A 15,115-nucleotide genomic window follows, 5' to 3' on the forward strand; every position below is an offset into this window, starting at 1 on the left:
CATTTGGTTTTATTAGCAAATTCTGTTTTTCCTCTAGTTTGGAATAACTGAGCTCCTGTAGAAAGCAACATCCTTGTTAATTTGCCCATTACCATCTGTGAAGGTGATGCCATTCCTTCTCCTGGTATATTCTTAAATCCAGTGCAACTAAATACAGATCCTTATTGTTATGGTTGGCTGACTTCAAGAGACTTTTCACTGTCTGTCTGAATAGCTCTCTCAGCCATCCTGTTGCTCTGAGGATATTTTGGTGATAATGTGATAATCTCAGATCTTAATGATTTCTTGAAATAATGTATTTAACTATTGGGGTCCATTATCAGTCATCAGAACCTGTAGTATTTCATGCCTTGCAAACTGTGATTTTAGTATAGGTGATCTCCATTCTACTGCTTGTGTTTGTTAGTTTTGAGAGCTACATGCATTTAGAGCAGTAATCAAAGAACTGTAAACAGATTTCTCTGTCAGATTCCAATTAGTCCATTTTTTTTCAGTCTGTGTTTACATTGTGGCCAAAGTTACCTACCTGTTGGGAAGGATATTTGATACTTGTTTGTCTTCTGATTACTCATCTGCATTTGTGATTTGCCTCTACAGTAAAATTTTCATTTACATAATCTTCATGCCAATAGAAGTATAATAATTTTCCTTCCACATACATGGTCACAAGCTTCAGTTTCAGATCTTCTTTCCTTTTCTTAATCTGTTTTATAACAGATGGTCAATATATTTCTTCACTATCTCCCCTCTTACTCCATCTCTGGACTAGTTATCTGACTATGGACAAATCTGTTTAAGAAATGGTGCTGTCCAGTGAAGAGGTGGCTGTGTAATGTGAAATAAATGTGACTTAAATGCTTTCAAGTGGGTTAAAGTAAATATCAATTATGTGAAAATGAGAACAGAAATGTATAGAGTGACCATGATATATGTAATTTTTAAAGAAATGTTTCCTCTACATTGTTCCTAATCTTAAAAATTAGAGAAACTGGTGTGATTTGATTTTTGTTTTTTGGAAGGGGAAGAAAAGAAAACAACCACCCACCCCCTATGGCTAGAAAACAGTAAAGGTATTAATATACCTGCAGATACCTGAGATGGGAGAGAATGGGTATTCAGTGATTGACAGAAATTGTCTGAACAAGAATTGACAGAAGTTCTGTATACCATGTGTTTTTAGTATAGACATGTGGTTACTAAAAGATGTAACAGAAATGTTCATGAGACTGAAATAATATTCCCAGTTTTCTAAAATCACATCCTGCACCTTATGCTCATGGGAGCATAGAAAGGTAATTACAAAAGCATGGAATAATTAAACCTGTAGACTTAATTTAGTAGGCTGCCCTGATTGTACATGTCCCTGAAAAATTAAGGGCCTAATTCTACAACTTTACTTGTGGAGTAAAGGATTACTCATCATAAGAAAATGTGGCTGAATCAAGCCTTAAGTAGAGAAAGTGTTGAGGAAAGAATTGGGTATAGTGACAAGGGTTACCAATTTTGGTTGGACATATTCCTGGAGATTTCATCAGATGACATAATCTTTAATGCCTAGAGACTCCAGGACAACCCTGGAGGGATGGAAACCCTAATAATGATATGTGCAAGACTGGTTCAATCAAATCTGCAAAGTATAAGGGGGCTTTGCAAAGTCATTTGATTGGGCCCCCTTAGCTGTAAAGAAGACTCTGTAAATGTAATTGACTGCCCTCCACTTTCCCTAAACCCTGATGCTATGCCAGGTGTGATAGGCAAGAAACAATTCCATGGATTTCAGGGAGGAGGGAATTAAAATTAATGATTCCCTTTTTTAGTTGTGGCTGAGCTAAGCCTGAGTGCACCTCAGGAGCGGTGGAAGTGACCACGTGGACTGATCCAGTCATTGCCCCAGGGCTGCTCTAATTTATATTCAGCTGTAAGGGCGCTCTGTGAGTGTATTGTTGGTTCCCTGGCCCTACCATGCCCCTGGGTGGGGGGGATTGCAAGAGAAGGAGATAGAGCTCTGTGGCGGGATGTATATTATCCAGGAACTTACCATATTGTCAGTTCACTGGGCGTTATGGCACTTTGCAGTGGTAGAGCTGGCATAAAGAGGCAACAGAAGAATCTCCAAGGGGAACTAATGTGTCTACAACTGGCAAAAAAAACTCAGTGGTATTCAGGGGAACATCATGTAGATACACACTGCAGATTCACAGGGACCAAGGGAGTGATGAATTATAATGCATCTGTGTAGGAGAAAAAGTGGAGCATTGATCATTGGAGTGCAGGGCAGGTGGGCGGGGGAACAACCAGAGAAATCAATGAATGCAATACACACATGCAGAGAAACCACCACAGTATTCACCAGTAATGAATGCAGTGATGTGTAGAGAGGGCTGTAAGAAGGTACAACAGTATATGCAATGCAGTTGTGCAGAGAAATCACCTGGGGTTTGAACAGTAAGCATACACGGCAAGTATAGAGGGAGAGTACCAAGTGGTCACATACAATACACGAACTTCTGTTTTGCGTAGAAAGCAGGGGAGGATTCAGCAATACTACGTGGAGTGCTTGTGGGCACAGGACCCCCTACGCGATACACGTGTGCAGCGGGACCATTACTCCCCACTAGGGGTCGCGAAAGCACATTAACCCCGTTCGTTTTCCCCGCAGTTGCTTCACATCCCCTCTCTCCCCTCTTCAGAATCCGCACTGAACGCAGACCAGTAGTGGGCGTGGTGTCGCCGCTCCGCCCACCGCGTCCCTTGCGTGCGGCCGTGCGCCCCCCACCCTCTCAAGCAAGCCGGTGTCTCGAGACGCCCGCGCGCTGGTGCAGGCGCTCCCGTCCCTTCCACTTTCCCCTACTCCGCGAGTTGGTTTGTTCCTCCTCGTTCCCCTCACCCCCGGCTCCCCGCTGTGGTCGGGTCTGGCCCGACCCGGCGGCTGAACGGAGAACTCGCTCGCACTCAGGGACTCGCTGCCCATTGAAGCACCGGCTCGAGAGGAGGGGGGGAGAGTGGCTCCCCGGCCCGGGCAGCACCATGAGGTGAGCGGCCGCCCCGGGGCTCATCGCCCCACCCCGCACCGTGGTGTTTGCATGGGGTGCGCTGTGGGGATCTCCGGTGGGAGGAGGCCCGAGAAGGGGGGCAGCCCGTGGGTCTATGGGGAGGGGGGGCGTTGTTCCAGGGGCGGGTTCTCCTGCGCCGTTGGCTTGTTGCTCTGTGAAAACACCCTGGGGGCCATTGGTTCTCAGCCGTTGTGTCTGTTCCCCGGCAGGGGCGTTCGGGCGCCGGCCCGGCTCCGCAGGGATAATGGCCAACCCGCCCGGCGCCTTGGGGAGCGAGCGGGCCGGGCGCGGCTGTCCGTAAATAGAGAGAGTCCCCGTGATTTGTGTGGCGCGAGGGGCCGGCTCGTGAGCTCCTGGCGCGTCCTTTTTGGGGGGCTAGCGGCTACTCGCGATCCCGTGTCCAAGGCGGGGAGGGAGAAGCGCTGCCCTTTTATCGGCGTGTGTTGCATTGCAGCAGCAGCAGCTGGGTTTTTCCCTGTGTAATCAATAGAGGCAAAAATCCCCCTCCCCCCCCAAGCAGTGGTGAATATATTGTTTTTAGGATTTGTTAGTTCAGGTGCAAACATCGAGCCATACATTAGTAATTCCCCCCCCCCCTTTTTTTTTTTTTTTTTTTTGTTTTGGTGTGTGTCCGTTTGTCTAAGAGACTGAACCTTTATGTGGTCGTATTTGCTTGGAGATTATTTTCCACCCCCTCCAGCCGTTTCGTGCCTGTTCTGTGTCCATAAGCTCTCTTTGGATTGGTGCAAGACTTCGTGAGAAATGTGACTTGGTAGACTGAATGCTGGTATATTTGGAGATGCATTATTGTGATCCATATAGGCCTACCCATTAGGTTAAACAGTTGTGTTTTTTGGGGGGGGGGTGTTGTAAATTGCCCTTCAAAGGTATTGTCTTACTTGTAGTTAGATTTGAATCTTCTTTGTGTTAAAGATTAATGATAAGCAGTTGCCAAGTCCTTTAGAACGCAACAGTAAGATTTACATGATATAATCCGCACATTCCTTTGCTGTGACAAAGTGTCAAGTCATAGGAATTCTTCACAAATTTAAGAAGTTTCTATTTTAAACTTTTTTCTCAAGGTTTGTGTTTTTTTGTTTTCCCAAGGGCAAATATGCATGCAGGCTTGGCATATGGAGAGCTTGGGTCTTTTTTTCTTGCATTCTAATCCTTGGATGGCTTTATTGTATTTTGTTTGTAGTTATTTATGCCTTAAATTGGTTTTTTAAAGCTGTTTTGTAATTTATATCTTAAATCATAACTTATTCGTACAGCTATATTTCACAAAGTGGCTAGCTTCTCAACACTTGTAAAATACTCAGTTAATTCATAGTAATTGCATATTGTGCATAGTAGTTTTGACTATTTTGATTATTTAAAAAGCCTAGTTTTATATCTAATTTGCTGCATATTTTAGAGGTGAATTTGTTTGGGCAGTTTTGAGACAATTATTGTACTTAGGTCATGTCTGCACTAAAAAAGCTTTGTTGGTATAGTTATATCAACTAGCTGTCCTATTGTAGATGCAGCTCTCTTTTGCCATTATAGCTTGTACTGGTTCAGTGAGTGAAATAAGCTATACTGGCAAAAACATTTTTGCTAGTTTAGAAGTGTTACAAAAAAATCATGCCCCAACAACATTACCAGCAAAAGTTTCTAATGTAGACCTCCCCTTAGGCTGTCTAATTAGAAGTTTGTATAATCAACTTTAAACTGTCTGTATAGGTATACAGAGTCTAAGCAAAATGTCTTACAAGTATGGTAAAAATCTGTGTGTTTATCTTTAAATACTAAATGACAACAGTTTTTAAAGAGGGAAATTGTCCGAAATTAAATGTTTGTTCGTGAATGATTGCTGATATTTTAAAGGAACCTCAAGAATTCTTCAGGAATTGTGTAAATCCAAGCCTTACCCAAGCATACAAATTGTATCAATGTAACTAAATTGGTTTATTAACTAGTTAAATCAGTGTATTCCCCTTGTGTTGGACAGTGTTAAATTGAATCAGTTTCTCAATCTATTTAGTTAAATGGGTACAACATGTATGTGTAGCCAAGACTTCAGTGAATGTGTTCTCTTAGGGCTTGTGTAAATTAGGATAAAAGGTGTATTTCTCAAACACGTTAGTTAAAAGGCATTAGTTAACTTGTCTTTACACAGTCTTATAGACAAGTATGTTATATCTTAAAACATGTTTTCTGATTAAGGTAAACCCTTTGGGGGACGGGACGGGATGACAGGAAGAGCCTATGCTTCAATGTGACCAGCTAATACGTCAAACACAACTTAGCACAGAGAGGCCAAGTATTAAAACTTGGTAGCTAACACCTTTTTAAAATATCTTATCATAGTCTAGACAAACATTTAGATATAAATGATCATAAACTAAGGTGTAGTTCTGAGATGGAGGCTCTTCTACTTTTCTATAGAAAACAAGCTTATAGCTTGATTTATAACAAGCAGACAGAATGTATACAATTGGCACTCTGACAGATATAAAAGGAATAGATGTGCATAATCTTTCCAGTGTACAGTGGTAGAGAAAATTGTTCTGAACTATAACTTCAGTGTACACTTCTGCACTCTCAGGCGTGCGATAAGGCGCATACGGCAAAGTGATCAGAAAACTATTCTCCTTCTATCCCAATTCTGAAGTTACGCTGGGCTGACTTATGAATGGCTGCTGCCATATTTGGGGTAGCTAGGTGGTTAGAAGTTAACAAATACAGTAGCTTACCAATTTTTCCCTTATTAAATACAGCTTGCTGTAACTGTAACCAAATTCTGAAATCTGTGCAGTGTAATAGACAACACAATAGGTTATATATGTAAACATCAACAGTAAATACCAGACCTTGGCAATTAGATTTTGTAGTGGCTTGTTTGTAGCTGTCTGAATATTATATAACAGCTATGTAGATCTTTGGTATTGAACACAGACTTCAGGTGAATTTTAAATCTTGAATTGCTCAGGAGTAAAGACAAGTGCCTGTAACAAAACAAGTTTTGTTTCAGAAACCTAACTATGCAGTAGGCTTATTTATTTATTTTTTTTCTTCTTCTCATGTTGGGAAGGTAAACAGTTGATTCTTACATGTCTGTTGCTCTTTTTGCATTGTAACTGACAGAATAGGTGATGGTCTGACTATAGTGTTACGTGAATGGACTAATCTCATAATAGGTATCCAGAAATAGGTATACATGACTAGGGATTTCCATAGCCAATTGGAATGCTGAAAAAAGTGGCTGTTAAAATATCTTAGTTTAAGAATGCAATAATTTACAGTAATTTTATATCTTGCAACTTGCATGATATAACTTTTGTTTTGGTGGTGGTGTGACTTCTTATTGTGATATAATAGCAGAATTTGTTTAAACAAAATTCTATTGAGCAGTATTCTGAATATCTGTATGTTAGTGGTTGATGACTGACATCTTTCTACAATTCATGAAGAACAGTAAATGAAATGTTCACAATTTTCATTTTTAATGATATTTCCTTCTAATATGTTACTTTGTTTACAAATGTCTGGTCTGACCATCCCCCTTTTATTATAGGTTATACTACATTTTTAATAAAAAGCAACAGAGGGTCCTGTGGCATCTTTAAGACTAACAGAAGTATTGGGGCATAACTTTCGTGGGTGAATGCCCACTTCATCAGACGCAAGTAACGGAAATTTCCAGAGGCAGGTATAAATCAGTATGGAGATAACGAGGTTAGTTCAATCAGGGAGGGTGAGGTGCTCTGCTAGCAGTTGAGGTGTGAACACCAAGGGAGTAGGAAACTGCTTCTGTAGTTGGATAGCCATTCACAGTCTTTGTTTAATCCTGATGTGATGGTGTCAAATTTGCAAATGAACTGGAGCTCAGCAGTTTCTCTTTGGAGTCTGGTCCTGAAGTTTTTTTGCTGTAAGATGGCTACCTTTACACCTCTATTGTGTGGCCAGGGAGGTTGAAATGTTCTCCTACAGGTTTTTGTATATTGCCATTCCTGATATCTGACTTGTGTCCATTTATCCTCTTGCGTAGTGGATAAATGGACACTACGCAAGTGTCCATTTATCCTCAGTTTCTCCTCCCTTGGTGTTCACACCTCAACTGCTAGCAGAGCACCTCACCCTCCCTGATTGAACTAACCTCATTATCTCCATACTGATTTATACCTGCCTCTGGAAATTTCCATTACTTGCGTCTGATGAAGTGGGCATTCACCCACGAAAGCTTATGCTCCAATACTTCTGTTAGTCTTAAAGGTGCCACAGGACCCTCTGTTGCTTTTTACAGATTCAGACTAACACGGCTACCCCTCTGATACATTTTTAATAGCACTTGAATTTCTAAACAGGAAAAGTAGCAATCTGATCTTTCTAATGAAGTCCATTTCTTAGCAAGTTATATGGTTTCCTCATTCATGATTTATTTAACCTTTTTATTTTGATTTTAGATTTCTTTAAAACAACCTTCCAAAAATTCTACTTACCTTGGGTAAATAATTTCTCTTTGGGTAAATATATATATCAGTCATCAAAAGTCAGTCAAGCAGACTTTGGGTCTGGGCAAGTACGTTTTCTTGATATTTTAAAGGCTGCATTAAGATATGATTTCATTCACTACTCTATTAATAAAATGGGAAGAAAAAGTAGTTCCAAGCCAATAGTAGCAAAGCTAACTTCATTAGGATATGAAATTCTTGAGGAATCTCAGGTGTGTCCTAGAGTTATTTCAAAAGGTGACACTACTCATGACAATAATAAATTTATAGTAATTTAATGTTGGTACAGTGGTCAAGCAGAAAGAGCCAGTAACTCAGGAATGGGAGAATAAGAAGGGTATTACAGCATGCTTTGCTGTATAGGGTAAAATTTCAGAATTGGGCTTTTGTTGTAGCTTTTACTACCTGCATGACATATTACATATTTGGAATAGAAAATGTAATCTAGTTTTGAAATATTTGACAAAATATTGAAAGTGCATAGCAGTCAGTTAAATCGTACTGTATTGCTGTACATGTTCCCAATCACTAAATTGCTCATTTCTCTAGAGTAAAATTGGAAGTGTAGGCAGATTTTTTCAGGTGGGCACAAGAATTCAGTTCAGGTTACTCTCCTTGCTCTAAATAGAGTGAGGCTATGTCTGCACAGTGAGCTTGGGGTGGGATTCCCAGCTCGCATACACATACTTGTGTTAGCTCAGTGAGAGCCAGCGCAAGTGTAAATAGGAATGTAGCTGCAGTAGCAGAGGCAGCATGCCGAATACAAACCCGCTTGAACCCTGTGGGTACATATTTGGCGTGGCTTACACTACTATTTATACTTACGTTAGCTCTCATCAAGCTAGCACAAGTATGTGTGTGAGAGCTGGGAATTGCCTCTCTCGCTCCTAGTATAGATGTAGCCTAACAGACACATTGAGTCATCTGTCTGATACTATTGCAGATTTTGTTAGCTAGCGCTTCATTTGTGACAGTTGCAAGTAATTCTTGCGCCCCCCCCCCCCATCTGACATGGAATCTGACAACTGCTCTCCCCAAAGTCTCTGAATAGTTTAATGAATTATTTTGATAGTAGATTTATAAGCTTTTATTCCACAAGATTATTAAGTAAATGAAATGTACATCACCCAAAATGCATATTCTTTATAGAAGGCTACTTATGGCCATCTTATCAAGTTATATTGCAGAGATCTAAAAATTACAAATGATGTGGGGGTCCAGGAAGGCATTCTAAAATTCAGCATCGGTCTGGAAGCATGCATGCATGCATGCAGGCTGCTTCCTCCTGATCCTAATGCAAGGCTCTGTATTTTTAAGCAGAGTCAGATAAATTTGTCTTGCTCTTCTCTCTTCCCACTTTGAACTATAGGGCATGAAGGGCCAGATGGTCCTTTCTCTACCTCCCCACAAAATGGGAAGAAGTTGTTCATTCAGCACCTATTCACTGAACACCTGCCTGACACACTGAGGTCTGGTGTACACTACAAAGTTAGGTTGACATAAGTTGACTTGTCAGCCTATTTATGCATGTGTGTATAGTCAAATTTGTCTCTAGCTGATGTAAGTATCCTGTTAAGGCAATGCAATAAAACCATCTTCCTGAACAGCACTGAGCCATGGTTGACCTACTGAGGTCAGTGCAGTGCAAGTGTAGATACTGTATCAGAGGGGTAGCCGTGTTAGTCTGGATCTGTAAAAAGCATGACGTCATGCGTCTGACGAAGTGGGTATTCACCCACGAAAGCTTATGCTCCAATACATCTGTTAGTCTTAAAGGTACCACAGGACTCTGTTGCTTTTTGTAGATACTGTGTGACTTTGTCAACCCTAACGGTTCTCCAACTGTCCCAAAATGCCTGGCAGTGACTGCTCTGGTCAAAGTTGTGAATTCCACTGCCCAGTGGTCTCTGAAACTGGAATCCACCCCCTCTGTGTTTTTGAAATGCCTTTTCCCGATTGCCCACCTTGGCAAGCACACCTAGCAGTTCTCCCTTGTTGTGTTCAACTGCCCAACCAGCCATGCTGGCTTCGCTCACTAAACATGCTCCTGCCTGGAGTAGACAGGAGGTATTGGATCTTCTGGGCGGTGAAATGGGCAGAAATGTTTGCTGCCTCTCTAATGTTAAAGTTGTTCCATTAATTTAAATTAGAAGTTTGTATTGTCCTTTATTTGCACTGTATTTGTCACTCAAAATTGTTTTTGAAATAGTCACCTTTATTAGTTCACCACACATACTGCAAAATGCATAGTAGTACTCAAAGCACCCAGTATTTGTTGTTGTACAGCACCACAGAATTCATAGGTTCAACAGAACACCCTGTCATATAGGTAAATTGACAGCAAGCACTGCATATTCATAGATTCACTAAAAGACACAGTATAATATTTATAAATCTATACCAAGCACTACACAATTCTAACAGCCCCCAAGCCTTCAGGGCCAGAGCACAGTCCAGCACAGCACACTAAAGTGCTCTTTCAAAGCATCCTGCAGCTGCATAGGTACACTTTGAGCTCTTGTAATGGCCCTTTTGTCTTTCTGTTCAGACTTAGCAGACAGCAACACCCCCCCCACACACACACACCCCTTTGCCTCACAGATATTGTGCAGCACACAACAGGCAGCTATAACCATTGCAATATTTTTCTTACCAAGATCCAATCTTGTGAATAAATACCACCAGCATCCCTACCAATCTAGCAACTGTCATTCTGCACCTGCTGAGCTGGTAGTTGAATCTTTCCTTTTTGCTGTCAGAGTGGTCAGTGTGTGGCTTCATGAGCAAGGGAAGCAGGGAGTAGGCTTGGTCTCTCAGGATCACTATTGAATGTCGCTGCTTGCAGCTTTGTGAACAGTTCTGTATTCTTAAAGATGTGAGCATCGTGCAAGTTCCCTGACCAGCCCACACTGATCTCAGTGAAGCTTTTCTGGTGATCCACCAATGCTTGCATAATCATATAAAAGGTAGTCCTTTCTGTTGATAGCCTCTATGGCAGGGCTGGCCAAATGGTTGCTGCATGTGGCTCTTTTACATTTAAAGTGTGGCTCATGGAGCACCTCACAGCCTCCTCCCCCAATTCTCCACCTACCAGATTGGAGTGGGAGCTTGGGACCTCTGTTTTGCAATGGGATGGTGGCGTAGGGGCTTCGGGCTTCAGCCCTGCGGGGTGCACCTGCCAGGGCTCGGGGCTTCAGCAGAAGTGGGGCTGAAATCTCAAGCCCCGGCAGTTGCACCCCAGCTCTCGAATTTCTGAAGATTGTCGCGTGCAGCTTGGCAGGTCAGTAAGTTTGGCCACCCCTGCTCTATGGCAAGGTGGGTTGGTGCCAAAATAGGGATATGTGTGCTGTCTTTTGCCCACACTGAAATTTGGGAGCCCCATTGCTGCTGATCCATCCACTATTTCCTACATGTTCCCAAGAGTTCCAGTCCTTCATAGCAGGACACGATTAATGGATCTACACATGTGCACGACACCTGCCCCCATAGTGGATTTTCCATCTCCAAATGATTTCCTGTTGACCAATAACAACCCGTGGCTGCAAGCTTCCAGCGTGCTATTATCACTCACTTTTCAGCTGTCAGTGCATCTCTTTCTAGTGTCCTTGTGCTGGAGGGCTGGGCAAGCTTGGCCCACAGATCCAGGAATATGGCCTGTGATGAAGTTGAGAAGCCTCAAACCACCACAAAAAGGGTTAGAGAGAGACAGTGCACCCAGCTAGCTCTGCCTTGCTATATCTGTAACCAATGCCAGGCCTGGAGGGAGAAGAAAAGGAGAGAACCTGGCTCAGTTCAGAGCTGACTGACTTGCTGCCTCCTTACATGAGGGAATCATTGCTAGAAGCCTGACAGCCACCGGGGAAGAAGCACTGCTTCCATGACTGAGGGAGATGGCTGAAGAGACCAAAGAGCACCTTGCAGTGAGTGAATTGTTAATGAACTAGAGAGACACTGTGGGATTAGGCCCCTCCAGTCTTGCATCTGCCCTGCCCAAAGGTCCCTTAAGCCATTGCAGGACACCACAAAAGGCCACAAAGGGGGTGCTATTTGAGTTAAGCCACTACAGATTGGGCTATAATGGCCATGCCCCAAACTGAAGAGAGAGAGGTGGGAAGTAGCTCAGGGCAGTGGATTTAGATTCTCTGTGGGGAGGATCCTGCCAGTGTACTTCACACAGGGCTCTGGACTGAGACCTGATGGAAAGGGGAGGGCCCAGGTCCCCCTTCCATACCTCCTTAAGAACTGAGACACCTCTGTCAGGGAAGCAAGGAGCTGGAAGTCAGATGTGCCAACCACTAGACTGCTGAGCCCGCCAAGAACCCTATTACATGTTCTTTCACATCCGAAGGTTCTACAGCTACTGCTCATCGTCCGAAATCTGCATTCCTATGTGATCCCACCATTCGCTGCTTGTTTCTTGGGCCCAGAACCAGTGCTTCACTATCTGCAACTGCTTTTGAAATGCCACCAACATCCCTGAATTGTTTTGTTATGTCCCTTAGCAGTCTGGCCTTGAAAGAATCAGAGAGACGACATGCAGGGCCGGCTTTAGGCACCGCCGGGCCCGATTCGAAGGAGCTGCCGCCGAAGTCCCGCCGCTGTCTTCGGCAGCAGCTCAATCGCTGCCGCGGAGGAAGGACCCTCCGCCGAAATGCCGCTGAAGACAGCAGCAACGATTGAGCTGCCGCCGCCGCCAGTGCCGGGACTTCGGCGGCAGCTCAATCGGCCGCCGGTGCCTTCGGCTGCACTTCGGCGGAGGGTCCTTCCTCCGCGGCAGCGATTGAGCTGCCGCCGAAGACAGTGGCAGGACTTCAGTGGCAGCTCCTTCGGGACATTGCGGTGCCCTCTTAGGGGCGTGGGGCCCGATTTCGGGGAATCGGCTGAATTGCCCTAAAGCCGGCCCTGACAACGTGGGTAAGGTAATGTCTTTTTTGGACCCACTTCTGTTGGCGAGAGAGACACGTGTTCAAGTTTGCTCTTCTGAAGAGCGTTGTGTAAGCTTGAAAGCTTCTCTCTCTTGCCAATAGAAGTGGGTCCAATAAAAGATGTTACCTCACCCACCTTGTCTGTCTAATATCCTGGGACCAACACGACTACAACAATACTTCATATTCAACGAAATTGTCATGCCCCCCTTTGTTATGGTTATTCCTATGGCCCTGCAAATGCTGGAGAGCTATACGTCCTGTACTTGCAACATTCATGAGAACAGAGCAGTGCAAGTTCCATGCTTCTGTCAGAGATGGTGGATAGCAAAAAGGGTCGTGCGGGTTTGTGGGACACTTTCTTTAAAAAGCCTGAAAATTATGGAATATGGATTACATTATGGAATGGAGAAAGTTGTATGCTGGAAACTTGATGCCTAGTTCCTGGAGATCCCTGCATGACTCATTTCTATCCCACAACAAGCTGTGAAAATATCCCAAAAGACATTGTGCTGGATAGGTGGAATGTGGCACACTGGGATACCTACCTGTGGTGCACTGCACTTTGCATTGATGCAAGCACTGCTACTGAGCATACAAAGTGCTGACGTAAGTAGCCAAGTATGTATGTGGAATATACGTACTTATGTAGATCAAAGTTTGTAGTGTAGACCTGGTCTAAGGCAGAGCATCTGACAGGAGTTCTCCACCCTGCCTTAGGCATATGTGTGCATCAGACGTGGGAGTACTTCATAATGGAACTTGGCTCCCTGCGCACCCGGTGCATTTCATGCATGACTAGTGTAGGAACAGAGCACTAAGCAGAGTTGCATGCATCTTCTGCTACTGGGGAAATCCATTTTTAGACTCAGGTTGTTTTTTTCCTCAACTTTGACCTTTCATCTAAAATCATTCCTGATACTTCATGTCTGCTTTATTCAGCATTGTAGAAATATATATGCCAATTGTATCTAAACCACCTGGCTAGAGTCAGGTTTCTAATTGTAGGATTTTGCTCATTTCCATAGCAGAGAGACAGAACTTAAAGAACAAAACCCCACTTCTATACAACCTTAATGCTTTTGAAAATAAGTGACTTTTAGCACTGGCTTCCCTGCACAACTGACATTTTAGTTCATTCTTGTAACTTCTATTTCATCCTAGGTTTCCACCAGATATTTACAAATAAAAGTTGCCTCTAGAAAAGGGGTCAAAAGACCATACTTTCACTTTTTATGCAGTGCTGTGCATTTCTTATGTTCCCTCAGATTAATCGTTCCACCTAGTTTTCTTTCTTTGATTTACATCTTGATAGTTACTGATAAGTATTCACAATTTAGCTCCTGTATTGACTTTAAAATGGAGTTAAATGAGACTGATCATGTTTTTGCTTGCTTTCTATTTAAGTGGGGACAATAAAGGGTAAGCATAAGATCCATGCTCAAGGAAAATAAATCTACCTTTTATAATTATTTACATTAGAAAGTGGCTAGACCAAGCTGGAGCACATAAGGAAACATTAGTAAGAACCATCTCCATTTAATCTAAAATTAGTACATTCTTTCAATAATGACAAATAGTTTCCTTTTAAGAAAGTGTGGCCAAGAAACTTGCCTACATCCACTGTAGCATGTGGGAGGAAAAATAGAAGTTGATTGCACCCTGTAGCGAGATACAAGTCCAGCAAAGTAGCACTTTTGTGTGGTGTCAGAAATCAAATCTGTAAATTTAACAGTGCTTACTTGCTATTTTATAGCAGATTTGCAGCATGAACAGACTCGGGAGGATTCTAGTTTAAGCTGTGTTAAGTGGCTGTGTTTTTGTGGTGTGTTTTGTTTTTTGTTCAGAGGTTCTGGTATTTTACCTTTCTTCCCAAATTTGAAACCTCACTCCTCACATTAACCTCATATCACAGAAGCAGCTATACACAGCGGGGAGGGATAGCTCAGTGGGTTTGAGCATTGGCCTGCTAAACCCTGGGTTGTGAGTTCAATCCTTGAGGGGGCCACTTAGGGATCTGGGGCAAAAATCAGTACTTGGTCCTGCTAGTGAAGGCAGGGGGCTGGACTCAATGACCTTTCAGGGTCCCTTCCAGTTCTATGAGATAGGTATATCTCCATATATTTTTATTTTACACAGAAAACTAAATTTAGATGTTAAGTTCCTCCGAGTAGGGACTGTTTTCATTACCTTGTGCAGTTTGGAGCACCCTGGGTTCTCAAACATTAAATAGAATAACTTCTCAAAATTGTCCCTTTTAGGATTTAGTACTTACTGCTAAGATCTGTTCTCTTCACAGCCCATGCTTCCCATCAATTGGGAAAAAATATTTTTGCATGTAAATTAGAAGGAATTCTAGAAAAACTCAATTTATAGAAATGTCAGCCTTTTTCAAACAAAACATTAAAACAAACTGATAGTAGTAGAGTGTCGGACCATTTAACATTTTGTGTATGTTCTTATGATGAATTCTCTTCCAGAATCTTTGTACATTTGATGGCTTTCATTTAACATGCTTGCTCTTTTTACTGCTTTGCTGGAGTGGAGATGAGACCTTTTTATTAGTAGTGAAAATTGATAGGCTGCTTAATTCTGTGGATTGTACCTCTGGTCAGAATTTTATACTTGAAATTGTTCACTC

General features: G+C 42.7%; 1 protein-coding gene across 1 annotated transcript in view; it reads left to right on the forward strand.

The window, feature by feature from the left end:
* The first annotated feature begins 2,795 nt into the window (after nucleotides 1-2,795).
* Nucleotides 2,796-15,115, forward strand: part of ENAH (ENAH actin regulator) — a 183,453-nt gene continuing 171,133 nt past the window's right edge. The window contains exon 1 of the mRNA XM_024214564.1: nucleotides 2,796-3,032. Coding sequence (XP_024070332.1) covers nucleotides 3,028-3,032 — 5 coding nt within the window. The 5' untranslated portion in view covers nucleotides 2,796-3,027. The remainder of the gene's footprint in view (nucleotides 3,033-15,115) is intronic.

This window comes from Terrapene carolina, unplaced genomic scaffold, assembly GCF_002925995.2.
Source record: "Terrapene carolina triunguis isolate 2854851 unplaced genomic scaffold, T_m_triunguis-2.0 Scaffold406, whole genome shotgun sequence".
NCBI classification, from domain to species: Eukaryota; Metazoa; Chordata; order Testudines; family Emydidae; genus Terrapene; species Terrapene triunguis.